At 53.7% G+C, this 25,179-nt stretch overlaps 2 protein-coding genes and 2 pseudogenes across 3 annotated transcripts; all 4 read right to left on the bottom strand.

Moving 5' to 3' along the window:
* Positions 1-9,683: 9,683 nt before the first annotated feature.
* Positions 9,684-14,081, bottom strand: LOC104665903 (annotated as a pseudogene).
* Positions 14,082-14,505: 424 nt separating this feature from the next.
* TBC1D28 (TBC1 domain family member 28) lies at positions 14,506-17,825 on the bottom strand. The gene is given in 6 exon segments (XM_010367863.2): positions 14,506-14,707; positions 15,999-16,109; positions 16,442-16,548; positions 16,754-16,834; positions 17,310-17,325; positions 17,713-17,825. Coding segments are annotated over 6 exon segments (564 nt in total). The 3' UTR covers positions 14,506-14,571.
* Positions 17,826-19,443: 1,618 nt separating this feature from the next.
* Positions 19,444-24,064, bottom strand: LOC104665889 (tumor necrosis factor receptor superfamily member 13B-like). The gene is made up of 3 exons (XM_010367852.1): positions 24,058-24,064; positions 20,175-20,360; positions 19,444-19,613 (listed from the first exon to the last, which is right to left on the bottom strand). Exons 1-3 carry the CDS (start codon positions 24,062-24,064, stop codon positions 19,444-19,446), a joined length of 363 nt encoding a protein of 120 aa, XP_010366154.1.
* Positions 24,065-24,227: 163 nt separating this feature from the next.
* On the bottom strand, positions 24,228-24,758 carry LOC104665860 (annotated as a pseudogene). Its single transcript, XR_748470.2, has one exon. The product of XR_748470.2 is annotated as a translationally-controlled tumor protein pseudogene (transcript).
* Between the last annotated feature and the right edge of the window lie 421 nt (positions 24,759-25,179).

Here is a 25,179-nt window from a genome sequence, read left to right as displayed (position 1 = left end):
AGAGAACATGGCGGCCGCACCTAGAGCCTCCGCCTCACTTTATTTATACTCCATAAATCCCACGTCAGCAAAAATAACACAATGCAAAACAAACTTTCTGCACGCAGATATAACCTTCTGCTTAGTTCTTTGTCTCTAAGTTTTTTCTTATTTTGTCTGCCTTCTTGGCGCCTACTAGAGTTCATTAAAAGTTCAACTAGAGATAGTGTCCTTGACTACTGGAGTTTATTAAAAGTGCAACTAGCTAGAGATACTGTCCTTGAGCCTTATCCATTCTTAGCATATTGTTTTCAATAGCCCCTGCACAGCACCATATGCTGGTTTCCAGTGGAAAGCATAACATTTATCTTGTAAAACAAACCACCACTTCAGGGTAACTGAGCGATCCTAAGCCCAGTTGCTTCCGGGTGGTGGCTGACATAGTGAGAACAGTTAGTTCCCTGATCAGGGGCCACGGCTGCATGTCCCTCAGTGTGAATAGGGTACCCTGGTCACAAGCAATGCCCTGTGTGCTGCTGTGATGGCAACAGGCAGGGCCAGCGAGTCTGTGTCCAAGTAGGGGCTCCCTGCAATGAAGGCTGATCTCAGCCCTCTCCACAGTGTGGGCAGCCTGCCCACAGGTGGCCAACCGGTCCTCCTGGGAAACAGTGGCAGCCCAGGGATCGACCAAGTCTGTCATCAGCAGATGGGGCACTCGGCAGTGGTGTCAGCCCCGTCAGCCTGGTCAGGGCACAAGCAGGATGCTGAGCCTCTTGTGTCTCATTCCTGTCTGATGACCACTTTGTCTGTGGGCCCATCCAGCAATCATGGTGGCTGGGGAAAGGAGCTGACTCCATCCACCTGGCGTGCCGTTTTCCCCACCTCAGGATCAAGAGCATCCACTGCAGCAATTCTCTTTGGTGGGAGCATGGGAATGTAGATGAAATTATCTTCACAGTGTGAGCTGCTGAGGCAATGACTGCAGGGCACCTCTGCCCTCTGGGAAGCTGGGCTGGAAGGCGCTTGGCAGTGGTGCCTGCTGTGGCTGCAACAGGGGCTAGGTTGCAGGACAAGGCTTCCAGGAGGGGGGTGGTGCAGCAGGCAGGGCTGCGAAGCCTCCAGGTACCATGTTGGCATAGTGGACTAGGGCACTTGGGGCGCTGGTGGGCCAGTCTCCGGGGTGCAGACTGCCTGCACTCCAGCGATGAGGCCGGGAAGAGGCAGCAGTGTTCACAGCTATTGACCCCCTTGAGCCAGCCCCCCACATCCTCATCACTGCACGGACTCAGCATCTCTGGCCTGGCTTGCCCAGGTTCTCTGATGTTAATCCTTACAGCATCGGGGCTTGCAGTGCTCTGGTCCCCTGCATGGTCACCTGGAGGCCTGCGGTGCCCCTCTCCTCCTAGGACTCGGGTTGAAGCCAGGTCCCTCTGGACCTGGGACTTGGGCCCTGGAGGAGGGACTCTGACCCACAGGTGGGGTCAGGGGCCCCAGGGCATGCTGCTGGCTGGCTAGGGCTGTGGGAACCCCATGCTCAGCCTTCCCTCCTGAGGCCTTGATGGGACCAAGTCCCCCATTGAATGGGATTTCTCAAGGCCCACAAGCCAAAAATACAAAAAAATAAAATAGCAATAAAAACCAAGGTCCAGCAGCCATCTGGGGCTGTGAAAGAACACATCACAGCCTTGAGTACAACTGTTTGTGAAAGCGCAGGAACCAATAAGAAGGCTGCTAAAAGCATAACTTAACATTAACATGTAAACCAATTGTAATGCTGTAGCCTAGAGAAATGCCTTGTTCCTCTGTAACCTGACAAGTCCTGTTTCCCCCGAGCTATAAAAAGCAAGCGCACACATTGTTCCGGGCCCTCTTGTATGTTGTGGAACGGAGGGACCAAGTTCGAACTTGCATTAAAGATCCTTGCCGCTTGGCTTTGACTCTGGCCTCTGGTGGTCTTCTTCGGGGAACAAACGGTCTGGGCATAACATTTGGGGGCTCTCCCGGGATTCCCCAAGCCCACCAGACCCCTGGTCAACGGATCTACCAGGATCGATCTGCTGATAGGTGAGCTGGCTCGTCTCTGTTTGTCTGTCTGTGTCTGTTCTAAACCTGTATCTGTAACTCGCGAGGTCTGAAACTGAAGGTGACGCAGTCCTGGCGGACGCACTATAGGACCGCCAGCGGAGACCGGTGGGAGACGTCCCCCAGCTCTCGTTTGATCTGACTCTGACCCAAGATTTCTGGTGCGCGCTGGCGGCTCTCCTTTGATCTGACTCTGACCCAAGATTTCTGGTGCGCGCTGGCGGCTCTCGTTTGATCTGACTCTGAGCCAAGATTTCTGGTGCGCGCTGGCGGCTCTCGTTTGATCTGACTCTGACCTAGATTCCTGGAGCGCGCCTGCGGCTGACATAATTTGTTCCCTTGCAGGACCTGTTCCAGACGCCTTTCTGGGCGCTACCATTTAAAATGGGAAATACCCAGAGCACTCCCCTATCTCTCCTCACAAGTAATTTCAAGGATGTTAAAGCAAGGAGCCGTGATCTTAGTATGGAAATCAGGAAGGGAAGGCTAATTACTCTATGCCGCTCCGAATGGCCTACCTTTAATGTAGGGTGGCCACCCGAAGGGACATTCTGCTTTCCCGTCATCACTAGAGTCAAGTCCAAGGTTTTCCTATCAGGGTGTGCCGGCCACCCGGATCATATCCCATACATTCTTATATGGCAGGACCTAGCTGAGAACCCGCCCCCTTGGCTGTCCCCCTTCCTATTAGCCCCGGAACCCTGCAAGGCACTGGTTGCTCGGCCGCTAAAATCCAAGCAACCGACGGCCCCCCCATCCTGTTTTACCTGAGAGCGAGGACCCACTGTCCACAGAACCCCCTCCGTACCCCTCCAGACCCCAGGCCCCAGCCCCCCGGGCTGAGCCACGGGAGGGAGCAAGCGAACGGGAGGCGGCCGGAGCTCTCGGATCTGCTGAAAGTGAAAGTAACTCTGAAGGGCCGGCTGGGCGGACGCGGGGGCGCACTTTGCGAGCTAGCCCCCCCCCAGCCTCCTGACTCCACAGTGGCTTTACCCCTCCGGGAAATAGGACCCCCAGATGACACGGGTATCTCCAGGCTTCAGTACTGGCCATTCTCCACTAGTGATCTGTATAACTGGAAGACTCAGAGTGCCCGGTTTTCAGACAACCCCAAAGATTTAATGGCTTTGCTAGATAGTGTCATGTTCACCCACCAGCCTACTTGGGATGATTGTCAGCAGCTCCTCCGGATCTTGTTCACAACGGAGGAGCGAGAGAGAATACAGGTAGAAGCTAGAAAGCTGGTCCCAGGGGATGACGGTCAACCAACTGCCAACCCTGACCTCATAAATGCGACTTTTCCTCTGACCAGACCGGCGTGGGATTACAACACAGCAGAAGGTAGGGGACGGCTACACCTTTATCGCCAGACTCTAATGGCGGGTCTCCGGGCAGCCGCTCGCAAGCCCACTAATTTGGCTAAAGTATACTCTGTTTTGCAAGGAAAGACAGAAAGCCCAGCCAGCTACTTAGAAAGATTAATGGAAGCCTTTAGACAGTATACCCCCATAGACCCAGAGGCCCCAGGAAGTAATGTAGCTATTGTAATGTCTTTTGTAAATCAGGCAGCCTCAGATATTAAAAAGAAACTCCAGAAATTAGAAAACTTAGAGGGAAAACAGATACAGGACCTCCTCCAGATAGCCCAGCGAGTTTACAATAATAGAGATACTCCAGAAGAAAAGCAATTCAAGGCCACCGAAAAAATGACCAAGGTCCTGGCAGCAGTAGTACAGAAAGAGCATCTACAGCCAGAGAACACTCAACCTAGGCAGTGCCCCAGACATGATAATCGGAGCAAAGACCAATGCGCCTACTGTAAGGAAGTTGGCCACTGGGTAAGAGACTGCCCTAAGAAGAAACAATGAGGACAGGGACCCCCTAGGTCTACACCCGTACTAGTCACTCAAGACGAAGACTAGGGAAGACGGGGTTCGGACCCCCTCCCCGAACCTAGGGTAACTCTGCAAGTGGAGGGGTCCCCAGTCCAGTTCTTGGTCGATACGGGAGCACAGCATTCAGTCCTAGTTAAAACTAATGGAAAATTATCCACCAAGTCCTCATGGGTACAAGGGGCCACAGGAATTAAGAAGTACCCCTGGACGACACAAAGGACAGTAAACCTCGGAGCCAGGAATGTAACCCATTCTTTCCTGGTCATCCCTGAGAGCCCCTGCCCCTTATTAGGGAGAGACCTGCTGACTAAAATGGGAGCACAGATCCATTTCCTCCCTGAGGGGCCCATCGTGACCAATTCCCAAAATCAGCCCGTGCCCATCCTGACTATAACCCTAGAAGATGAGTACCGGCTCCACCAAGAGCAAGTGACCCCTGACCAGGACATAGCAACCTGGCTCCAGCAATATCCAGGAGCTTGGGCAGAGACAGGGGGCTTAGGACTAGCAAAACACGGTCCGGCCTTGTTTGTCGAACTCAAGCCTGGGACAGATCCTGTTCGGGTGCGGCAGTACCCAATGCCCCTAGAGGCCAAAGTAGGAATTACGCCCCACATCCGTCGGCTCCTCGACCAAGGGGTCCTTCGGCCCTGTCGTTCACCCTGGAATACTCCATTGTTGCCGGTACGTAAACCTAATAGCGGAGAGTACAGACCTGTACAAGACTTAAGAGAGGTCAATAAGAGGGTTATGGACATACATCCAACTGTGCCTAACCCGTACACCCTCCTGAGTACTCTAAACCCCAAACACCAATGGTATACTGTTTTAGATTTGAAAGATGCCTTCTTCAGTTTGCCTTTAGCCCCTCAGAGCCAAAAGCTCTTCGCCTTCGAGTGGACTGACCCTGAGAGGGGCATAAGTGGCCAACTGACATGGACCAGACTGCCTCAGGGATTCAAAAACTCTCCCACCCTGTTCGATGAGGCCCTCCATGAAGACCTGGGTGAGTACCGATGCAAACATCCTGAAATAACTTTACTACAGTATGTTGATGACCTCCTGATTGCAGCCGAGACCCAAGAAGCTTGCCTCCAAGGGACCAAGGGTCTCTTACAAGCTTTAGGAAATCTAGGATACCGGGCCTCGGCAAAGAAAGCTCAAATCTGTAAACCAGAAGTAACGTATCTGGGGTACCTGCTAAAAGGAGGGCGGCGCTGGTTAACAGATGCCCGGAAGCAAACTGTTCTGCAGATCCCCAGGCCACAGTCCACCCGACAAGTAAGGGAATTCCTGGGGTCAGCAGGATTTTGTAGACTATGGATACCTAGGTTCGCGGAGCTGGCTAAACCCTTATATCAGGCAACCCGGGGACAGGAGCCATTTAATTGGACAGAAGAAGCCGAGTCGGCTTTCCAACAGATCAAAACCACCTTACTCTCTGCACCTGCACTGGGACTACCTGACGTCACTAAGCCCTTCCACTTATACGTGGACGAGAGCAAGGGTGTCGCCAAGGCGGTGCTAACTCAGAACTTAGGCCCCTGGCGGAGGCCAGTTGCCTACCTGTCAAAGAAATTAGACCCAGTGGCTGCCGGGTGGCCCCCTTGTCTCCGAATGATTGCAGCCACGGCCCTGATGGTACAAGATGCTGATAAACTTGTCCTGGGTCAAGAATTACGGGTCGGTACCCCACATGCCATCGAGGGTGTACTCAAACAGCCACCTAATGGTGGATAAGTAACGCCCGGCTCACCCACTACCAAGGACTACTACTAAACCCTCTCAGGATAACTTTCCTGTCCCCAACAACCTTAAACCCGGCCTCGCTGCTGCCTAACCCGGACCTGGACGCCCCGCTCCATGATTGCACTGAGATACTAGCTCAGGTGCACGGAGTTCGAGAAGACCTGCAGGACCGCCCACTTCCTGACGCAGACCTCATCTGGTTCACTGATGGAAGCAGCTTCATTCACCAAGGCCAGAGGTACGCTGGAGCAGCAGTGACTTCAGAGACTGAGGTAATCTGGGCGGAACCCTTGCCCCCAGGGACATCGGCCCAAAAGGCCGAACTGATAGCGCTCACCCAAGCCCTTACCCTACGGGCAGGGAAGAAACTGACAGTATATACAGACAGCCGATACGCTTTTGCTATGGCGCACATACATGGGGCCATTTATAGGGAATGAGGGTTACTAACGGCTGAAGGAAAAGAGGTAAAAAATAAGCAAGAGATCCTAGCCCTGTTAACAGCCCTATGGGAACCAGAAAAATTGGCTATTGTACATTGCCCAGGGCATCAGAAACCAACCACTCCAATTGCTCAAGGCAACTTTCTGGCAGACCAAACTGCAAGGAGTGTGGCAAAGGCTTCCAGTCAACTCCTTGCACTCCAGCTCCCTGATCCGGGCCCCCGGGACCTGCCATATCTCCCTGATTATTTAGAACAGGATCTCCAGTGGATTGACAAACTTCCCCTGAAACAGATCCAGAATGGGTGGTGGACTGATACTAATGACCAAACCATCCTACCAGAAAAATTAGGACAATAAGTGTTAGAACACATCCACCGAACCACCCACCTGGGTGCCCGGCGGATGATAGACCTGATCAGACGCTCCAAGCTCAAAATCAGACATATAGCCGAGACGGCCAGCAGCATCGTGACCAATTGCAAAGTCTGCCAGCTTAACAACGCCTACCCTCAAACCCAGGCTGCAACGGGAACAAGGCTCAGGGGAACCAGGCCCGGTATCTACTGGGAGGTAGATTTTACTGAGATAAAGCCAGGGAAGTATGGGTATCGGTACTTACTTGTCTTTGTAGATACTTTTTCAGGGTGGATTGAAGCATTCCCAACCAAGAGGGAGACTGCTCAGGTTGTAGCAAAGAAAATTCTGGAAGATATCCTTCCCAGGTATGGCTTCCCCGTCCAGATAGGGTCAGATAATGGACCAGCCTTCATTGCTAAGGTAAGTCAGGATTTGGCTTCCATCCTTGGGGCAAATTGGAAACTACATTGCGCTTACAGGCCCCAGAGTTCAGGACAGGTATAGAGGATGAATCGGACCTTAAAGGAGACCTTAACTAAATTGACTATGGAGACTGGCGCTAATGGGGTGGTCCTTCTCCCCTACGCTCTGTTCTGGGCCCGTAATACCCCTTACAGACTGGGCCTTACCCCTTATGAAATCATGTATGGCAGACCCCCACCCCTGGTTCCCAGCCTAAAAGATGATCTGCTCAAATCTGAAACAGAAAATGTCTCTGAACTCTTATTTTCCCTACAAGCCTTGCAAAAAATTCATCAGGAAGTCTGGCCCAAGCTGAAGGAACTATATGAGACTGGTCCCCCACCGACACCCCATCTGTACCAGCCGGGAGACTGGGTCCTGGTTAAGTGACACCGACAAGAGACCTTAGAACCCAGGTGGAAAGGACCACTCCAGGTACTCCTAACCACACCCACTGCCCTGAAAGTAGAAGGCATCGCGTCGTAGATCCACTACACCCACGTCAAACCGGTGGACCCAACCTCCGACCTTCTTGGACCACTCACAGCAGCGACTGAAGCACCAACCACGTGGACTGTGGACAGAGCTAAGAACAACCCCTTAAAACTCACCCTGCGCCGGCAGCATAGCTCACTGCAAACATGCAGTTAAGCAGTCTAACCCTAGCGTTAGCTGCCCTAGTGGCCACTGGGGCAAACACAAAACCAGTTTCTAATCCCTTTGTCTGGAGATTCTGGCTTTATGAAAACCGAACCCACCCTGGGCAACCTCATAAGCCTGGGAAATTATTAGCCAGTGCTGATTGCCCCCCCTCAGGGTGCAGTGCCCCAATCTTGCTAAATTTTACTGGTTTTCAAATAGCCAAGCCAAAGGTACCAATAATATGTTTTGAGTTTGATCAGACTAAATACAATTGTAAACACTACTGGTGGCACCAAAACGCAGGCTTCCCCTACAATTACTGTAGAATGCATTCAGTCAGAGGGTGGCACGAGCAATCCGGGGGGAACTTCTACCGACAGGGTAGAGGCGGCATCTATACTTGGGTAGTTAAAGACCCTTGGAACTCCCACTGGACCAAGCCTCAACATGGAGCTGTATACTATTCCTCTTCCTCCACGTGGCCTAGCAGTCACCTCTATCTGTGGCGGGGCCTAGTTCAAGTACTGCCCCTGGTCCATGGGAATATCCAACGGCAGGAAGACAGACTAACACAAGAGTTACGTCCTTTCTCCTGGTTAGAATTATTACGAGAAGGAGTAGAACTTGCTAACTTTACAGGACTTCATAGCTTGTCTGGTTGCTTTCTATGTGCCACCCTAGGGTGCCCACCGCTAACCGCTGTCCCTCTGCCATGGGGATCCTCTACCCAAATTAACAACCTTCAGAATCTCACAAACGCCCCCATTCTTGATGTGCCACTGTACCTGAACCCCAGTCAGGAGAAATTTCCCTACTGTTTTTCAGGCACCAACTCCAGCCTCTGCAACATCACTGTAACGCCCCCCAACACCAACCTGAGGGCCCCGCCGGGCATATTCTTTTGGTGTAATGGAACATTATCTAAGAATCTACCTGGTCCCTCTGTAACTAACCAACTGTGTCTTCCCGTTACATTAGTTCCCCAGTTAACTCTCCTAACTGCCGGCGAGTTCCTGGGGTACACCGGTAACTGGACTAGTACTACTATTCACCCAGTCCCTAGACCGAGACCTGCACGAGCCATATTTCTCCCCCTCATTGCAGGAATCTCCCTCACATCATCCCTCATTGCGGCCGGACTGGCAGGGGGAGCTCTAGGTCACACCCTCATAGAAAATAACAAGTTGTACCAACAATTTGCTGTTGCTATGGAGGAGTCGGCTGAGTCCCTTGCCTCCCTCCAACGACAGCTTACATCCCTAGCTCAAGTAGCCTTGCAGAACCGGAGGGCCTTAGACTTGCTCACTGCTGAGAAAGGTGGTACATGTATGTTTCTGAAGGAAGATTGTTGTTTTTATATCAATGAATCAGGGCTTGTAGAGAACCAGGTCCAGCAGTTACGCAGGTTAAGCATAGAAATGAAAAAACAGCAGTTTGCTTCAGCTGCAAACCAATGGTGGAATTCCTCTATGTTTTCTCTGTTAGCCCCCTTCCTTGGACCCCTGCTAAGTCTGCTGTTTCTGCTTACCGTAGGACCTTGTGTTATAAACAAAATTTTGCGGTTTGTCAGAGAAAGGTTTGACACCATACAGCTCATGGTCCTCAGAGCTCAATACCAAACTGTGGACACTGAAACGGAGTCAGACCTATAGGACCCAAGATTGGCTCCAGAGGTACCTGAGAGAGGGGGAAATGAAAGAACACATCACAGCCTTGAGTACAACCGTTTGTGAAAGCTCAGGAACCAATAAGAAGGCTGCTAAAAGCATAACTTAACATTAACATGTAAACCAATTGTAATGCTGTAGCCTAGAGAAATGCCTTGTTCCTCTGTAACCTGACAAGTCCTGTTTCCCCCGAGCTATAAAAAGCAAGCGCACGCATTGTTCCGGGCCCTCTTGTATGTTGTGGAACGGAGGGACCAAGTTCGAACTTGCATTAAAGATCCTTGCCGCTTGGCTTTGACTCTGGACTCTGGTGGTCTTCTTCAGGGAACAAACGGTCTGGGCATAACAGCTGTAAGGCAGCTGGGCGGGTACTGCCTGGGCTCCTTCCATTCCAAGTTCTTCTTCTACCAAGGGGAGTCACAGGCAGGTGCCACCTTGCTGCTGGGGTGTCTCTTGACCTGCCTCTTCTCTGTTATAAGCCAGGGCAGGGTGTCGGGGTCCCAGTGGGCTCGCTGGGTGGGGTCCGTCTTTTTGTTCCAAGGCTGTCCACAGAAGATGGAGAAGTGACAGAGTCCCAGAAGCTGTGTTCAAAATGGCAGCACAGGAAACACGGACTCCCAACATGCGGGTCTGTGTGGAGCTGTGGCATAGCATTCCCGGACAAGTGTTAGTGTAATACAAAGCCTGACTTCACCGGGGGACAGGCTGCCCTCATCTTGAGTTTCTGGGCCCCTCAAAGAGTGGCTTGCTGCCCTGGGTTCTGGGGAAGCCCCTTGTGCTGCTGGGCCTCAGCCTCAGCCTTGGGGACAGTCCTATCCGGCCAGGCTGGGGGAGGACAGGGCTTTTGTTCCAGGGGACTGATGGCATGAGCTTGATGGCATGAGCTCCTGGAGCTGAGCTGGTGGGGTGGGGAGGGCCAGTCTGTCCCCCTCACAGAGGGGCCCAGTGCCAGGGGTCACCCTCGAGGACCCGCGCTCCATCTTGGCGGGAAAAAAAGAAACATCTTCACTGAGCCCGTTGGGTCCCTTCAGGGTGGGCCCCACAGACCTGGGCCTCTGGAGTCCTCGGGGTCCCTGTGTGACCCCCTGGCCTGACACTGAGGATGCCCTTGCAGGCTGCTGATCCCAGGGCAAGGGCTGTGTGCAGGCTGGGGTGGGGGAGCTTTCAGAGAACCTCAGGTCACTCCCAGAATGGCCCCCTGGGTTCAGGCTGGCTCAGGGCTTCCTGCCTCACACCCTCACCTCAGGGCTGTTCGGCAGCCCTGACTCAGAACTCAGGTGGAAGAAACCTTCACTGTCACCCAGCACCTTGCATGGGGGCCTGTCTCCACAGTAGGTAAGAAGTGAATGACCACAGCTTCCCCTCTGCCCTCCAGTCCATCCACCCCATGCCAGGGCTAGACCAATCCCACGCCCGGCTGAACTCTTGGTTGTGTCTCTGGGTCAGGGCTTCCCCCATCCCCTCTGCCCAAATCCTCTCTGGGTCAGGGACACTGATTCTCTTGTCTCCCTGGCTTGTTGTCCTGACACCCTTGGAGGGGCACTCAGGAGTGAGGGGCCCTTGCTGCTCTCTGAGGTTGCTTTGAGGTGGGGGTGGGGGCTTCCACAGCTGGGTCTGACTGCCCCAGTGCCCTTCAGGGCCCTTTGAGGGGCTGAGGGGGACAATGTGGAAAGTCGGGGAGGGATTGGGGGATTCTGCCCACAGCCCCTGCCTGTCCACACAGTATGTCCAGCACACACACACATATGCTCAGCGCCTGCCCTGAGGACCGGCAGACCCATTTGACTTTCTTAGAGTAGAGGAGGAAGAAGAGGTGCAGGAGGAAAGCCAGGTAGGAAGGCTGGTGGGGTCAGGGCACTCCCCACCATTGACTGCCCCAGAGGGTGACTCCGGAGGGGACCCGGTGCTGGGGCTCACCTGGGGGTGGCAGGTCCCAGTGTTTCCTTGTGAGTTCCTTCATGGAGGTTTGAAGGTTCCTGAGGACCATGTTGTCCTCCAGGGCCCAGCTCTGAGACAGTCGCTCCTGAAACTCCCAGATGGTGCTCCAGGAGAGCTTCATGAGGTACCCTAGGGACAGGGCAGGCATCAGGTCAGGAGGATTCCCTGTGGGGTATCTGTGCCTGCACCCCATTTCCACCAGTCCCACCTCCCACTGGGTGGTGCCTGGTCCTTCTTGGCCACCCCAGGGTCCAGCTGTGCACAGGAGGCCACAGCTGGGGAAGGCCGGGCAGGGAAGTGCTTACCACACTCCTAACTTTCATCTGGGTCATGTGGGGGTGGACTCAGTGCCATCATGCCTTGCCCAGCCCACCAGGCCAGACCCCCCTATCAGGGCAGAGCAGAGAGTCATGGGGACAGTGTGAGGACGCTTCCCTCAGGCTAGCTGGGATCTGTCCTGTGTGTTCCCCTAAGCACCCTCAGGCACACGGGACTTACTCCTGTGTATTTTGAATGATGCATGCGCCATGGCCGTCAGTACCCGCTTGCCCTCCAAGATAAACACATCCCACAGTCTCAGCGTGAGCCCAAAGGATTTCTGTGGGGACAGCAGGTGTGGGAGGACCTGGCCTTTCCAAGCTGGAGCTGGTGGCCTGAGCAGGGCCCACTGGGGTTTCAGTCCCCTGGAGTGCTGGGGACCCCTCTCCAAAGGATGAGATCCCCCATAAAACTGAGTCAGACAAGGTTCTGTAGCTCCTCATGGGGGGCTCATCTCAGCAGCACTGTGGCTTCTGGAAGGAGGGACTTCCTGAGGATTTGGGGCTTCCTGGGGCCCTCCCAAGTTGGGTCCTGCCCCAGTCTGTCCACGAGGCTGGGCCTGAGCCCTGGCCTCTGCTGTGGGATGCCCCTCTTGGGCAGGGCCTGGCTTGTGAGCCCTGCAGGAACCTGCCTGTGCCTTCTGCGAGCTGGGGGTGAACCAGCTCCTGGAGGAGCTGGACCCCTGGGCTGAGGGAGCCGGGCACTGCATCCCTGGGCTGGGGTCTCCCTGTGCCTCCTTACCCTACCAATGAAACACCAGAGGAGCCTCATCAACGTGGAACCCTCAGTGCACAGCCCTTCCTTGCCCTGAAGGGAGGAGCAGAGGTGCTCAGGGCCCCATGGGCTGCCCTGAAGTCCTCCCACTTTCAGTCCCCTCTGCAGACTCTTCTCCGAGGAGCAGAACCCAGGGCAGTGGCCAGGGATCCCCCAACCCCTGCCCCATACCCAGAAGCCCGATGGACACACTTCCTTCAGCCCTGCTCAGCCAGAGCTTGGCCCTGGTCCCAGTGCCTCTGCCTCCCTCAGGGCAGGAAAAAGAAACCCAACTCCAAACCCACGGAGAATCCCCATCCCAGGTCAGGCCGTGGCTGGGACTTGGCCTCTTGTCAGCTCCATGAGGGACTCGAGCTGCCCCTGGCTCTTGGGACCCAGGGCCTCTGGGGAGGAGCAGAGGGTGTCATCCACTCACCAGGTGTCTCATGATCTTTGGGAAGGACTTGTGCAACACCTGCTCCTGGTGTGATAGGAGCCTCCGGAGCCAGGCAGTATTTGGACTGTAGAATACTGAGAAGCCCCCGACCCATCACCCCATCAGAGTCCACTCCCAAGAGCTGGGTAGTGGCAGAGGACCCTGGGCCCTGAGGCCTCCCTGCCTCCTATCTGGTGACCCCGTCACACGGTCTTAGCCCTGGGGAGGAGGGCCCTAGCTGGAGGTGGTGCCCAGTGGCATCCTGGGCTGAGGTGCCAGGAGAGCAGGCCTGCCTTTGATGCTTTGGGGCAGGACAGAGGCAGGCAGGTGCCAGTGGTGAAAATGGGGTGGGTGCTGAGGGCTATATGGCCATCTACTGGATGTGATGTCATGCTGGGGGACATGGGATGCATGGGGGACATTGCCATCTGGGCTTCATCGGCCCATTTGTGGGCAGGGAAGTGTCTGGGAGTGCAGCCAGCTGGGAGGCAGGAGGACACTCAGGGAGGTGAGCAGTGTCTGCACAAAGTTGGGTCTGGCTTTGGGGAACAAAGGGCAGCCAGAGGGAAGTATCAATGCCCTCTGCCATTGGGGGTGAAAAGCATCTGACTTGAGGTAAGAGCGTCCCTGTCTTGAACCAGGCTGCTGTGGGACCCTCAGCAGGGACATCCCAGAGGCTCCAAACAAGCTGGGATGCAAGTAAGACGCCTTGCCTGGAAATTGGGATCATTAGCCAGGGTGGCTGGCCCCTGGCATGGCTGTGTAAGGCCCCGAAGGTAGCTGTCCACCTACCCTGCAGGGAGTGCCTCCCACCAGCAAGAAGCTGGGCCAGCACCAAGAAAGCATCTTCCTCCAGCAGATACAGGAGGAGGGTGGTGGTGACGTGGCTCAGGTGCCCGTGGTAGCCCACCTCCTGCAAGAGCCAGAGTCACCGTGGAAGGGTGTCTCCTGGGAGGGCTGAGACCACCTGGGAGGACTCATGTCACCAGAGATGGCAGAAGTCCTCAGGGACACCTGCCACAGGCCCCTGGGATTTGGGGTGCAGCCTCTGCACTTCTCCCCTGGCACTGGGCATGAGGACTCAACAGGTCATGCACGACTCAGTTGACAAGGAGCCTGGGGGGACTCCTGCAGCGAGCGTCCAAGCTCACATGGCCTGAAAGAGCACAGGCAGGGATTGTTCATGCCCCTCCCCTGGGCCAGGCTGGGGAGGCCACTGTGCCAGGCCTGGAGCAGCACCTGTGAACTCACCTGCCACGAGGGCAGGCAGCGGGGCACTGACCACCACACAAAAGGTCCTGCAACCGCCCAAGGGCTGCCTGCCAGGCACAGGAGGGCAGCTGGGTCCAGACTCCATGTGGGCAGCCCATGGAGTTGGCTCAGCCAATCTCCCTGCCTAGAATGGTCTGGAAAGTGGGGGTGGAGCAGGAGCAGCCACCTGGGTGACACCCTCCCTGTCTGCTGCACTCCTTTGAAGTTCAGGGAAAGGAAAAATTGGATCTCTGCCTGGTTTCTGGTGAAGAAAAGGCTTCCTCAGGATGCAAACTCATTTCATGACAAGAGCCTGGCCCATCAGGCACCTCAGCAACTTGTCAAACCTGTCTCCTGTGAGGACTATCTGCATGCAACCCTGCCAAGCTCCTGGGCTTTGGGGCAACACCAGGAGGGGAAGGTCATTTCTTCACTTGAGACATGGTGGTCAGGTTCGGATGACACCAGGAGTCTGGGCTTCAACCATTTTCTGTCTCAGTTTGACCCCTTGCGCCGCCCCCTTGCTTGGGTGTCCACGCCAGCAGTGAGCTTGAGTCCTGCCTACTACGTGCTGGTGGGTCACGAACACTGAATTTTCAAGAAGTGTTGACACCCCCGAGAGACACCCATGCCTGTGAATATGGGCACAGGGCCCAGGAATATCGCTGCCCAGGAATATTCACAGGGTTATATGCAGAATAGGCCATGAGGATGTCACATAATTCCTGCTGCCTAGAAAAGAGGGAAAAAAGGGTTTTGTTTTGTGTGGATGCTGTCAGTTTCATTTTGTCTACAAACCCTGACAAAAAACACAATTCTGGGTTCAGATGATTCCCCCAGATAAGCAGTGAGCTCTTCAGGACACCTGAGTTTTTAGAAGTTTTTTCAGTAAAATCCACATTGTTTGCAATGCAAATATCACAGGTGCACATTTGGATCAGTGATTATTTTCACTCTGGTTGATTTTTTCTTCCCCTTTTTCTTGGTTTGCACACACGGAAGTCCAGTCTTTGGGACATGCAGTTCCATGGTTCTGAACCAATGTGCAGACCCTTCCGTCCACCACTGCAGCCCCTCAGAGTGGCTCCTTCATCCTCCAAGTCCCCAGTGTGTCCCCTTTGCAGCTGACCTCTCCTGGCTCCGTCAGCGCCTGACCATCCTGACCAATTATTCTCTGTCTCTATGCTTTGCCCTTTCCCAGAATGGCTGATAAATTGGAATCCTGTGGTGGTAGCCTGTTGGGTCTGGCTTCTTTCCCTCAGCAACACACATCTAAGATCACCCATGTTCCTGCAGGCATCAGGGGTTCATTCCTTTTCCTCACTGAGTCATCTTTGTCTGAATAGTGGAACCCCCTTTCTCCCCAGTACCCCTGTTGAAGATCATCTCAGTGGCCTCCGGGTGTGAGTGACAATCAATCAAGCAGTGAATGTGGCATGTGGGTTTTATTTGCACGTCAGTTTTCAAACCATTGTGGTCAATATCTGTGACACTTTGGGGATGTGTGGTATGAGGCCACTGAGCTTTATGAGCCACGGCCCATCTGACTTCCAAAGTGCCCTGTTGTGTGCCCACCAGTCATGGATGAGCGTTGTCAGGGCCCCGCATCCTCCCTGGTATTTTGGGCTGTCAGTGTTGCCCGGGAAGGCTCCCAAGCCCCGCCATCCTGCCGCCTTCCCATGGGTCCCTACCCTGGCTCATTGTGGGGCATGGAGAGCACTTTTCACCATCTGCATGATTTTTTTTGTTTTTTTTTTTTTTTTTGTTTTGTTTTGTTTGTTTTTGCTGCCTCCCATCTCCTTGGGAGCCACCTGGGTTCTGTCCCCACATGTCCCAGCCCGGCCCAGGGCTTACAGCCCGGGAGGTGCTCAGTCTATAATGCTGGCTGCTGCCTGGGCCAGGAGAGCCCTTGGCAGCTCTGTCACTTTTCCTGGGTGACCGTGGCCTCTGCCCTGGGGAAGCCCTCATCCCTCTGGATCGCCCCCATCTTCCCTAGTACCCCTGCAGCCCCCATAGGCCTTACCTGACTCCAAATCATTCTCTAAACATCACATGGTTCTGCAGGGTGCGGCTGACATCTACCTTGATGCGGTGGATGATCCTGGAGGACCTCTTGCCTTTCTCCTTCATGACCCGTAGGGCAGGGCTGCGAGGAGGAAGCAGCCTCAGAACAGACAAAAGACTCCCTGCCCCTGACGGCAGTCATCCCACAGTCAGCACTTCTGGAAGGAAAAGAAGGTTTCCTTCTGCAGAAAGCTCCTTTTTGCCTTGTTTCTGAAGCCAGGGAGGGTCAGCAGAGCCCAGTGCACCTGTGGTGCCTGAGTTACCATATGTGCCCAGCATGTGAGTCTGACCACAGCCCCCACCTCCAACCCGGGCTCGACGTTCCCTCCAGCTGGAGTCCTGGGCTTCTGACATGGCCAGGCCTGTTTGTCCTGCCCTGGCTGAGTATGGGAGGGCTGTACCTTGTCTTCCCCTGGGTTCTCAGCCTTCACTTTGTCAATGTCTAGCAGGAGTGACCACGCCCAGCCCCGTACCACCAGGGGAATGCCTTTGTACACATTTCGAGACAGCTAAAGACAAAAGAACACTCCAGTGAGACAGGACACGGGACGACTCAGGGAGGAAAGCTGGCGAACAGGCCTGTTGTCCTATGGTGAGGATGGGGTGCCACCCACCCACTGACGCAGAGGCAGACGGTGCCAGGTCACAGCCATGGGTGCCTGTCTCCCGGCTCTGCAGAGAGCAGTCACGGGGGCCACTCCCTCCCCATGTTACCTTCTTGCTGCTCCCATATTTTGTCCAGTCTCCAAGCATCTTCAGCCACTTGTCACTGCATTTTATTTCCTGCCATCTTTGCTGTCAAATGAGCCATGATGGAGTTAGCGGAGCTGCCAGGCCTCTGACAATGGCCCATGGATGCTGGGTCCAGGGCTTTGGGGCCCTGAAGGGACCCAACCTGAAGGAGCCAGGAAAGGGAAGACCCCAGGGGCTGAGACCCTCTGAACTAACTGGAGCTGGGGGTCTGGACTGGTGATGCCAGGACACGCCATCCTCAGGGCACAGATGCCCTGAGTGTTATTTGGGTCCCAGCCTTCAACTGGGGACTTGGTACAAACAGGCAGTGGACTCTGAGTCAGGATTGCAGTTCTTGGTTTGGGTTTTGGTCAAAGCCTCATGGGAACAGAGTCCAGCCAGAAAGGCCCCCCTCCCAGTGACAGCCATGGCCCACTCACCACTGCCCGGGCCCACCGGCAGCCACCTCTGCCTCACTGACCACCCCTGATTCCCTATCCTTGGAGCGGCCTCCCACACAGCAGGCACAGGCTCTTACCTTCACCTCCAGGGCACTGACGGGGGCAGCTCCATCTCACTGTAGGGCAACCCAGGCAGAGATGAGGACCTGCCCAGGGCAAGAGCCATCCGCATCGCTGAGAGGGCCCCAGGAAAGGACCAGTTCAACCCTATTCACCCTAAGTCTCAGCCCGGAACAAGGCACAGACAAGGAAAGCAAGGGCCTCCCTGTGGAGCTGACACCTGCGAGGCACCAGGACCCTGAAGAAGAGGGAGCTCTAGGCTGGCTTGGAGGGAGCCACTCAGGACCTGCGGGGTGCCTCAGGCTGCACAATGGGGCTGCGCCTCCTGGGCAGGAGGCAGCACCCTCTGTGGGAGCTGAGAAAGTCCAGTCCTGAGATGGGATGGGTGCTGCCCGGGGGGGTGGCTGAGCCCTGACTGACAGCAGTGCCTTGGGAGTGACCACATCACCCACCAGAGTCCGGGGAGCCTGGCCTGAGAGCTGCCCAGTGCCCTGAGGACGCACCTGGAGCCCATCCCAGCTGACACTCCCCATGGGCCTTGCAGGGTCTGACCTCCCAGCATGCACCTGCCTCTGCCTGCGCCCTGGCCACTGACCCTGCCTGTTCCCTTCTTCTCTCATCCTGCCCGACCCAGAGACTGTGACCCTCCCTCTGGCCACCCTGGCCCTTCTTTGACCCTTTTCCTGTCAGAGCTGAATGAGACCTCCCTCCCTGATCCATCCACACCTCTGCCTTGGCCACTCTCTCACTGGGGTGCCCAGTGCTGCTGGGGAGAAGCCTTGGGTGACAAGGGTGACCAAGGGCCCTGCAGGCTGTGGGGATGGCCCTACCACCCTGCCTCAAGCCTCAACCAGTTCTCAGGGCAGTCGGCCTTCAGCCCTCAGCCTCCTCCCAGCCATTGCAAAAACCAGGACATGGGGTGCCTGACTGTCCTCCCCCTACTGTCCTGCCTGCCCCTACTCCACCTCCCCAATTCCTCCTCTGCAGTGCTGACTGAGCCGGTGGGAAGCAGAGTCTCTGGAGGGCCACACAGAGCCTTGGGGACTGACCAAGTGCCCCCACTGAGGGGTCCCGGGTGGACCATACTTCCCTGCCCACCCCACGTGGACCATACTTCCCTGCCCACCCCACCTGCCATGGGATTCTTTGGGGGATGTAGGTATGCAAAATAATGTTGGGGGTGCAGGGTGAATATTTCAATGTACATTATCATGTATTATCTTACTGTGTAAATGCTTCTAAGAATAGTTAAGTAACTTAAGGTTTGCATGCTACTCAAAAGATAGCTTTAAATGCTAATAAAAAATGGATGCAAATAAAAAGTCTCTCTTGCTGTGGTCCAGGGAATCTTTCTTTCAGAGAGACTTGCAGCTTTAAGCTGCAGCTGCCCTCTCCTTCCTGTCCACTGCACACCCCCACAACACACACACATGTACATACACACATGCACACACACACATATGCATGCACACACCTGCACATACACACACTGTGCATCATGCCCTCAGTAAGGAGGCATGGAAGTGAATGTGTGTCTGTAAGGAAATGAAGACAGCTCAAGACCCTGGTTCCCTGGGGATTTGCACAGACGCCCTCCCTGCAGACCATTCTTTGGTCTCTTTCTCTCCCTTCGTGAAAGAGAGAAGCAGAGCCTCAGCAGGTACCTGGCTGCTTAGCGCTCAACCCAAGGTCACAAGCTTCCTCAGGAGCCTGGTGAGATGGGGGCGCCACAGAGCCTCCCAAACCGAGGGGGCAGCGTTCAGTGGAGCCTCGAGCTGAGGAAGGTGATAGGCGGGACATCTCTGTTCATTAGACACAACCACAATGCAGTGAGGAAGGGCAACCGCCAAAAGTTTTATTCTCCAGGAGGAGGGGCTCTCGGGGGCTGTAAGCAGGAGGCACAAGGACTTTATTGCACATGTGGTTAGGTGATGACGACCTACAGCTGCACTGGGAACTGGGACCCAGAGTGCCACTACCTCCTGCTCTGTCTCTCTCTTCCTCTCTGCCTCCTCTGTCTTTCTCTTCATCTCTCTTTTTTTCTCTCTCTCTCTCCATCTCTTTCCCTCCTCCTCTTCCCCCTTGCCCCTGTTCCGGCACCTAGGACCCTCTCTTGGGTGTGTTCGCACACAATGCCAAGGCTGCCATCTATCAGGGCACCCTCACAGGGCACCTCCACCTTCCATCACCCATGGGGTTGAGGGTTCCAGGTATGACTGCGCTCTCCTGGGTGGGCATGCTGTGCTTGGGGAGGCAGAAGCTGCAGGTCTCCACTGGCTTAGGTGATGTGCCCACAGGGCTGCCGGCTTTCATCTCGTGATCTGCAGAGGTGAGAGTGGAGGGTGTGGGCCAGGCCTGGCCCTGCACTGGGGTGGGGGTGACGGTGTGGGCAGCCATACTCTCCCCTGACCCAGGAACTAAGGGCAATCACCAGGCTAGGATCACCAGGGGGACCCAGGTGGGTGTCAGTGTCCCTCACTTGCTTACCAGAACCTGGGCTGGGGCAGGGGTGGGCAGGCAAATCTTGGCTCTCACTTCTGCCCAGCCCCAAGCCTGCCATGCCCACCAAAGAGACACCTCCTCCAGGGCTTAGCCCTGATGGCCCTGCCTCCTGAGAACCCCTAGCTCAGGCAAGCCCGAAGGCCGGCACCCCACACCCACCCTCCCGGGTGCCACTCTCCTGGGTATCTGACTGCCAGGGTGTCTTAAACTGATTTTATCAAGCTACAGCGAATAACAGGGATGAGCCCCGGGCCTGAATAACAGGGATGAGCCCCGGGCCTCTCCACTTAGAAGCAGCGGCAGTGACAGGACTGAGGGATGGCCCGAGGCTTGTCACCCAAGCAGCAAGAAGGGTGAAGACCCCCGTTTCATGCACTCACCCTGGGAAGACTTGGCCGGACTTTGACAGGGCCTTGAGCAGGGCTGGCAGGAGCAGGGACCCCCGCTCTTCTTGAGGAAGCAGGCCACCACCATCAGGAAGCAGCAGAGGACGGCACGCAGGCAGAGCCCCAGCGTGCTGTAGACCAGGGCCAGCTGATCCGCACTCAGCTTCAGCCCCAGGAGAACTGCAAGACAGCATGAGACCCCTCAATGCAGTGCCTTCTCCTCTTCCCCTCCTTAGGCTCAAGCAATCCACATGGCCCCAACCCACCCTGCTGTGAGCCTGTCTGGCTCCTGGAGAGGCTGGGCTCCTTTCCTGACCCTGAGGCTGGCTGGGATGCTCTCTGGGTCCTAGAGAAAGTTGATCCACTCCCCCATCCTGGTGGCAACTTCCCAAGACTTCGAAGCTGGACAATGTGAGCTGGTCCAGGATTAATAAGTCCAGGATTAATCTGTTACAAAGCTGATGAATCTCTCACTGGCCCTGGGTTTTGAACTCACATTGCAAGCAGAAGGCTCACATTGCTGTTGCCAGAGAGTGGACTCATTCCACAATGGGGGTCACCCACGCTTGCAGCAGATGCTTAAGATCTGAGCACTGGAGATACAGGCCCTGGAAAGACAGAGAGACTTCCTGTATGGAGCTTACCGTCTGGGGGAGCCGACCACCTGACCATTCCATGGGGAAATAGACAGTCACAGTGTGACAATAGCCTGCAGGAGAGGTGCACAGAACCCTGGCAGCTCATCCTGGGGAAGGTGCTCTAGTCTGGGAAAAGGCTTCTCAGAGAAAGGGGTCTGTTTAATTTTTACTTTTTCATCATAGGAAGAGCACACTGTTTAAGTGTTCAGCTTGATGAACTTTTACCCATGGGTACACTCAGGCTCAGCCCCCAGACAAATCTGGACGAAGACCAAGTTCATGCCTAGCCCCTAGAGGGCTCTTTTCTCCCCTCCCATCCAGTATTTCCCCCCAGAAGTAACCACTCTTTTCAGCCCTCTTACTGTAGATTAATTCTGCTTCTTTTTGCCTTCTATAGACGCATGCAGAAGGTGCTCTTTTGAGTCCGGCTTCTTCACTCAACAATGACATCTGTGAGATCCTCTTACATTGTTGTATGTGGTTGGAGGTCATTTTTTTCATTGCTGTGTAGTATTTCATTGCATAAATACACTGTCATTTGTTGATGTGTTCTGTTTATGGATAGTTAGGTTGTACTAGAAAGTGATAGTTTTGACTGAGTAGAAGTTACCTTGCTATGCAGATGCAGAGAGGATAGGGAGGAACATTTGAGAAGGCAGGAACAACATTCACAAAGGCCTTTGGCAGGAGGGAGCCTGCCTGGGGCCCTGAAGGCCGGAGTGGCTTCCTGGTACCCCGCTTCTAGGTCACTGTGTTCTGAGCACCTGTTGCCCTGGCCTGGTGTGTGGCTCTCCACACCCATTCCCACCACCTCCTCCTGTGCCTTCCTGACCTGCAGGGGCTGGGAAGCTGAAGGGGAGTGATGTAGCCACAGAAGAAACATGTGGAACCACTGGCAGCTAGGGGCGGTGAGAAATGGAATCCCCCTAGGCCCTTTGTAGGAAGTAGGGCCCTGTCAACACCTTGATTGCAGATTTCTCACCTCTAGAACTGCGAGAAAAATAATTTCTATTGTTTTAAGCCACCAAGTGTTTGGTCATTTGTCATAGATCCACAGGAAACTCATATGTGTCTCACATATTAGTAAGCAGCATGGTATTCTGGATCTACTAGAACGGCCTTGCAGTGAGTTCAGACAAGAATTACTAAAGGCAATTGGTGAAATCCTTTTGCCATCAAGGATTTGGCATCAGAGTTTCCAAGAATTATGTGTGCAAGTTGACATGCTGGTACTTTAGCTAATCTGGGTGTCAAAACAGAATGCCATAGACTAGGTAGCATAGAAAATTGATTTCTCACAGTTCTGGAGATGGTAAAATCCAAGGTCAGATGGTCAGCAGATTCTGTGTCTGCAGAGGGCTGGCTTCCTGGTTCATAGACAGCCATCTTTTTACTGTGTCCTTACATGACAGAAGGGATGAGGGAGCTCTCTGCAGTCCCTTTGACAGGGGCACCAATTCCATTCATGAGGTCCCTGCCTTCATGAACTTAATCACCTCCCAAGGCCCCACCTCCAAATACCATCACTTAGAATTAGACTTCAACACATGAATTTGAGGAGGACAGTAACATTTGGTTTATAGCATCATGTCACTTCAAGCCATATGCACTCACAGGAAATCTATAATCTTCTATTTAGTATTTGCTGGTCATCTCTGAATTTAGGGACTTTTTTTCTTTCTTTTTTTTTTTTTTTTTTTTGAGACGGAGTCCTGCTGTGTCGCCCAGGCTGGAGTGCAGTGGCCGGATCTCAGCTCACTGCAAGCTCCGCCTCCCGGGTTCACGCCATTCTCCTGCCTCAGCCTCCCGAGTAGCTGGGACTACATTAGCTGGGACTACAGGCGCCCGCCACCTCGCCCGGCTAGTTTTTTTTTTTTTTTTTTTTTTGTATTTTTTAGTAGAGACGGGGTTTCACCGTGTTAGCCAGGATGGTCTTGATCTCCTGACCTTGTGATCCGCCCGTCTCGGCCTCCCAAAGTGCTGGGATTACAGGCTTGAGCCACCGCGCCCGGCCATTTTTTGTATTTTTAGTAGAGATGGGGGTTTCACCGTGTTAGCCAGGATGATCTCAATCTCCTGACCTCTTGATCCGCCCACCTCTGCCTCCCAAAGTGCTGGGATTACTGGCATGAGCCACCATGCCCGGCCAATGATAACATTTTAAAATATATATGCAACTTCATTAAGAATATCTTTGTGTTCCGCTGAATAGCTTGTCAAATAATACATTAAGAGTACAATTTCCTCATAATTCTTAGATTTGTTTGATCAAATTTGTAGATTTCCGGCCGGGCGCGGTGGCTCAAGCCTGTAATCCCAGCACTTTGGGAGGCCGAGACGGGCGGATCACGAGGTCAGGAGATCGAGACCATCCTGGCTAACACGGTGAAACCCCGTCTCTACTAAAAAATACAAAAAACTAGCCGGGCGAGGTGGCGGACGCCCGTAGTCCCAGGTACTCCGGAGGCTGAGGCAGGAGAATGGCGGGAACCCGGGAGGCCGAGCTTGCAGTGAGCTGAGATCAGGCCACTGCACTCCAGCCTGGGCGACAGAGCAAGACTCCGCCTCAAACAAACAAACAAACAAACAAACAAATAAATAAATAAATAAATTTGTAGATTTCCTACTCTCAGCTCATAAATTCATTCAAATATAATACATTCTACTTGATCGTTGTGGGATTTTCATACCATTAGCCAGGCATGGTGGCACGCGTCTCTAATCCCAGCTACTCAGGATGCTGAGGCAGGAAAATTGCTTGAACCCAGGAGGCAGAGGTTGCAGTGAGCCGAGATCATGCCACTGCACTCCAGCCTGGACGACAGAGAGAGACGCTGTCACACACACACAAAATACAAAAATACAAAAATTAGCTGGGCTTGGTGGTGCACGCCTGTAATTCCTAGCTACTCTGGAGGCTGGGTAATTGCTTGAACCCAGAAGTTGGAGGTTGTAGTGATCCGAGATCGGACCACTGCACTCTGGCTTGGGCGACAGAGCGAGACTTCAACAACAACAACAACAACCACAACAAAAGTCTCACTAGGTTTCCTAGGTTGGTCTTGAATTCCTGGGCTCAAGTGATCCTACTACCTCAGCCTCCCAAAGTGCTGGGATTATAGGCATAAGCCACCATGCCCAGCCCAGAAAAATGTCTTTTGCCCTGTTTCTAACTGAATTATTATTATTTGTGTGGGTTTTTTTTTAGTTTGAATGCATTTTATTTTTGGACAACTTACATGACATGTTTTTCTTAAAAACAATGCCTCCACTCCAAATAAATCACAGTCAAAATAAATGAAGAGCTCAAGATGACATCAGTCCCATTTGTTTTAAGTCCTGGTGTTGTGTGGATGACAAGCAGAAGCCAGTTATGATGACAGGTGACAGATCCAAAGTAATTGCCAAATTTGTTAACATTTTTCCATTTCTAAACCATCCTTAAAGAAAATCATATATGGGGTCACGCCATCCTCACAGTAGTCCAATAGAGCAACCATGCCATCTGGATTCATGTTTTCACCGATGAAGAACTGGTAGTTTTTGAAATTAGCAAGGATGTTTGAAATTAGCTTGATTTGTTCTGCAGCCCCTGTCATAAAAGGTTTTACTCTTTCTGGTCTCTGCTCTTCAAGTTTGCCTTTGATTGATTTCATGTAATCTTTGATGTACTTCTTGTAGGCTTCTTTTGTGAAACTTGTTTCCTGCGGTGATGGTTCATGACAATATCGACACCAGTGATTACTGTGCTTTCCCTACCTTCGCCCTCGGGGCCTTCAGCGGAGGCATTTCCACCAATGAGCGAGTCATCAATGTTACCTTCTGTCCTACTGACCATCTTCCCCTCCACCTCCAAGCACAGCCCGTCAGCGATCTCCCGGATCTTGTAGATGTCGGAGAACATCTCCTCGTAGCTGATGAGGTCCCGGTAGATAATCATGATGGCGACTGAAGGGAGAGGACGGCGGCGCTAGCTTAGCAGGAGCCCGAAACTCCCAGAGCAGCGCTCAGGGGGAGTGGGGAGCGGGAGGAAAAAGCTATTATTTGTTTTTTAGTGTTTAATTTTGAGAGTGCTTTACGTATTCTGGATATGAGTCCTTTGTCAAATATGTGATCTTCTTTGTGCTTTACAGGGCAGAAGAGACTAGGTGATGGAAGAGTACACAACAGTGGACAAGTGACTAAAGACCACAGACACCAAGGCCAGGAAGGCGCCATGGCTGTTAATGTGCACAGAAGTTGACACAGAGGCCCCTTACCCCAGGCCATGCCTTGGCACTAACTGACCCTTAGAACTTAGATGTAACACCAAGAAGAGTGGGGAAGACCACGACTTGACTGAGAGCAAGCTCAAGATGCTT

Source organism: Rhinopithecus roxellana, chromosome 19 (genome assembly GCF_007565055.1).
Source record: "Rhinopithecus roxellana isolate Shanxi Qingling chromosome 19, ASM756505v1, whole genome shotgun sequence".
NCBI lineage: Eukaryota > Metazoa > Chordata > Mammalia > Primates > Cercopithecidae > Rhinopithecus > Rhinopithecus roxellana.
Note: the sequence above shows the minus strand (reverse complement) of the source record. Positions and strands in the feature narration are given on the sequence as shown.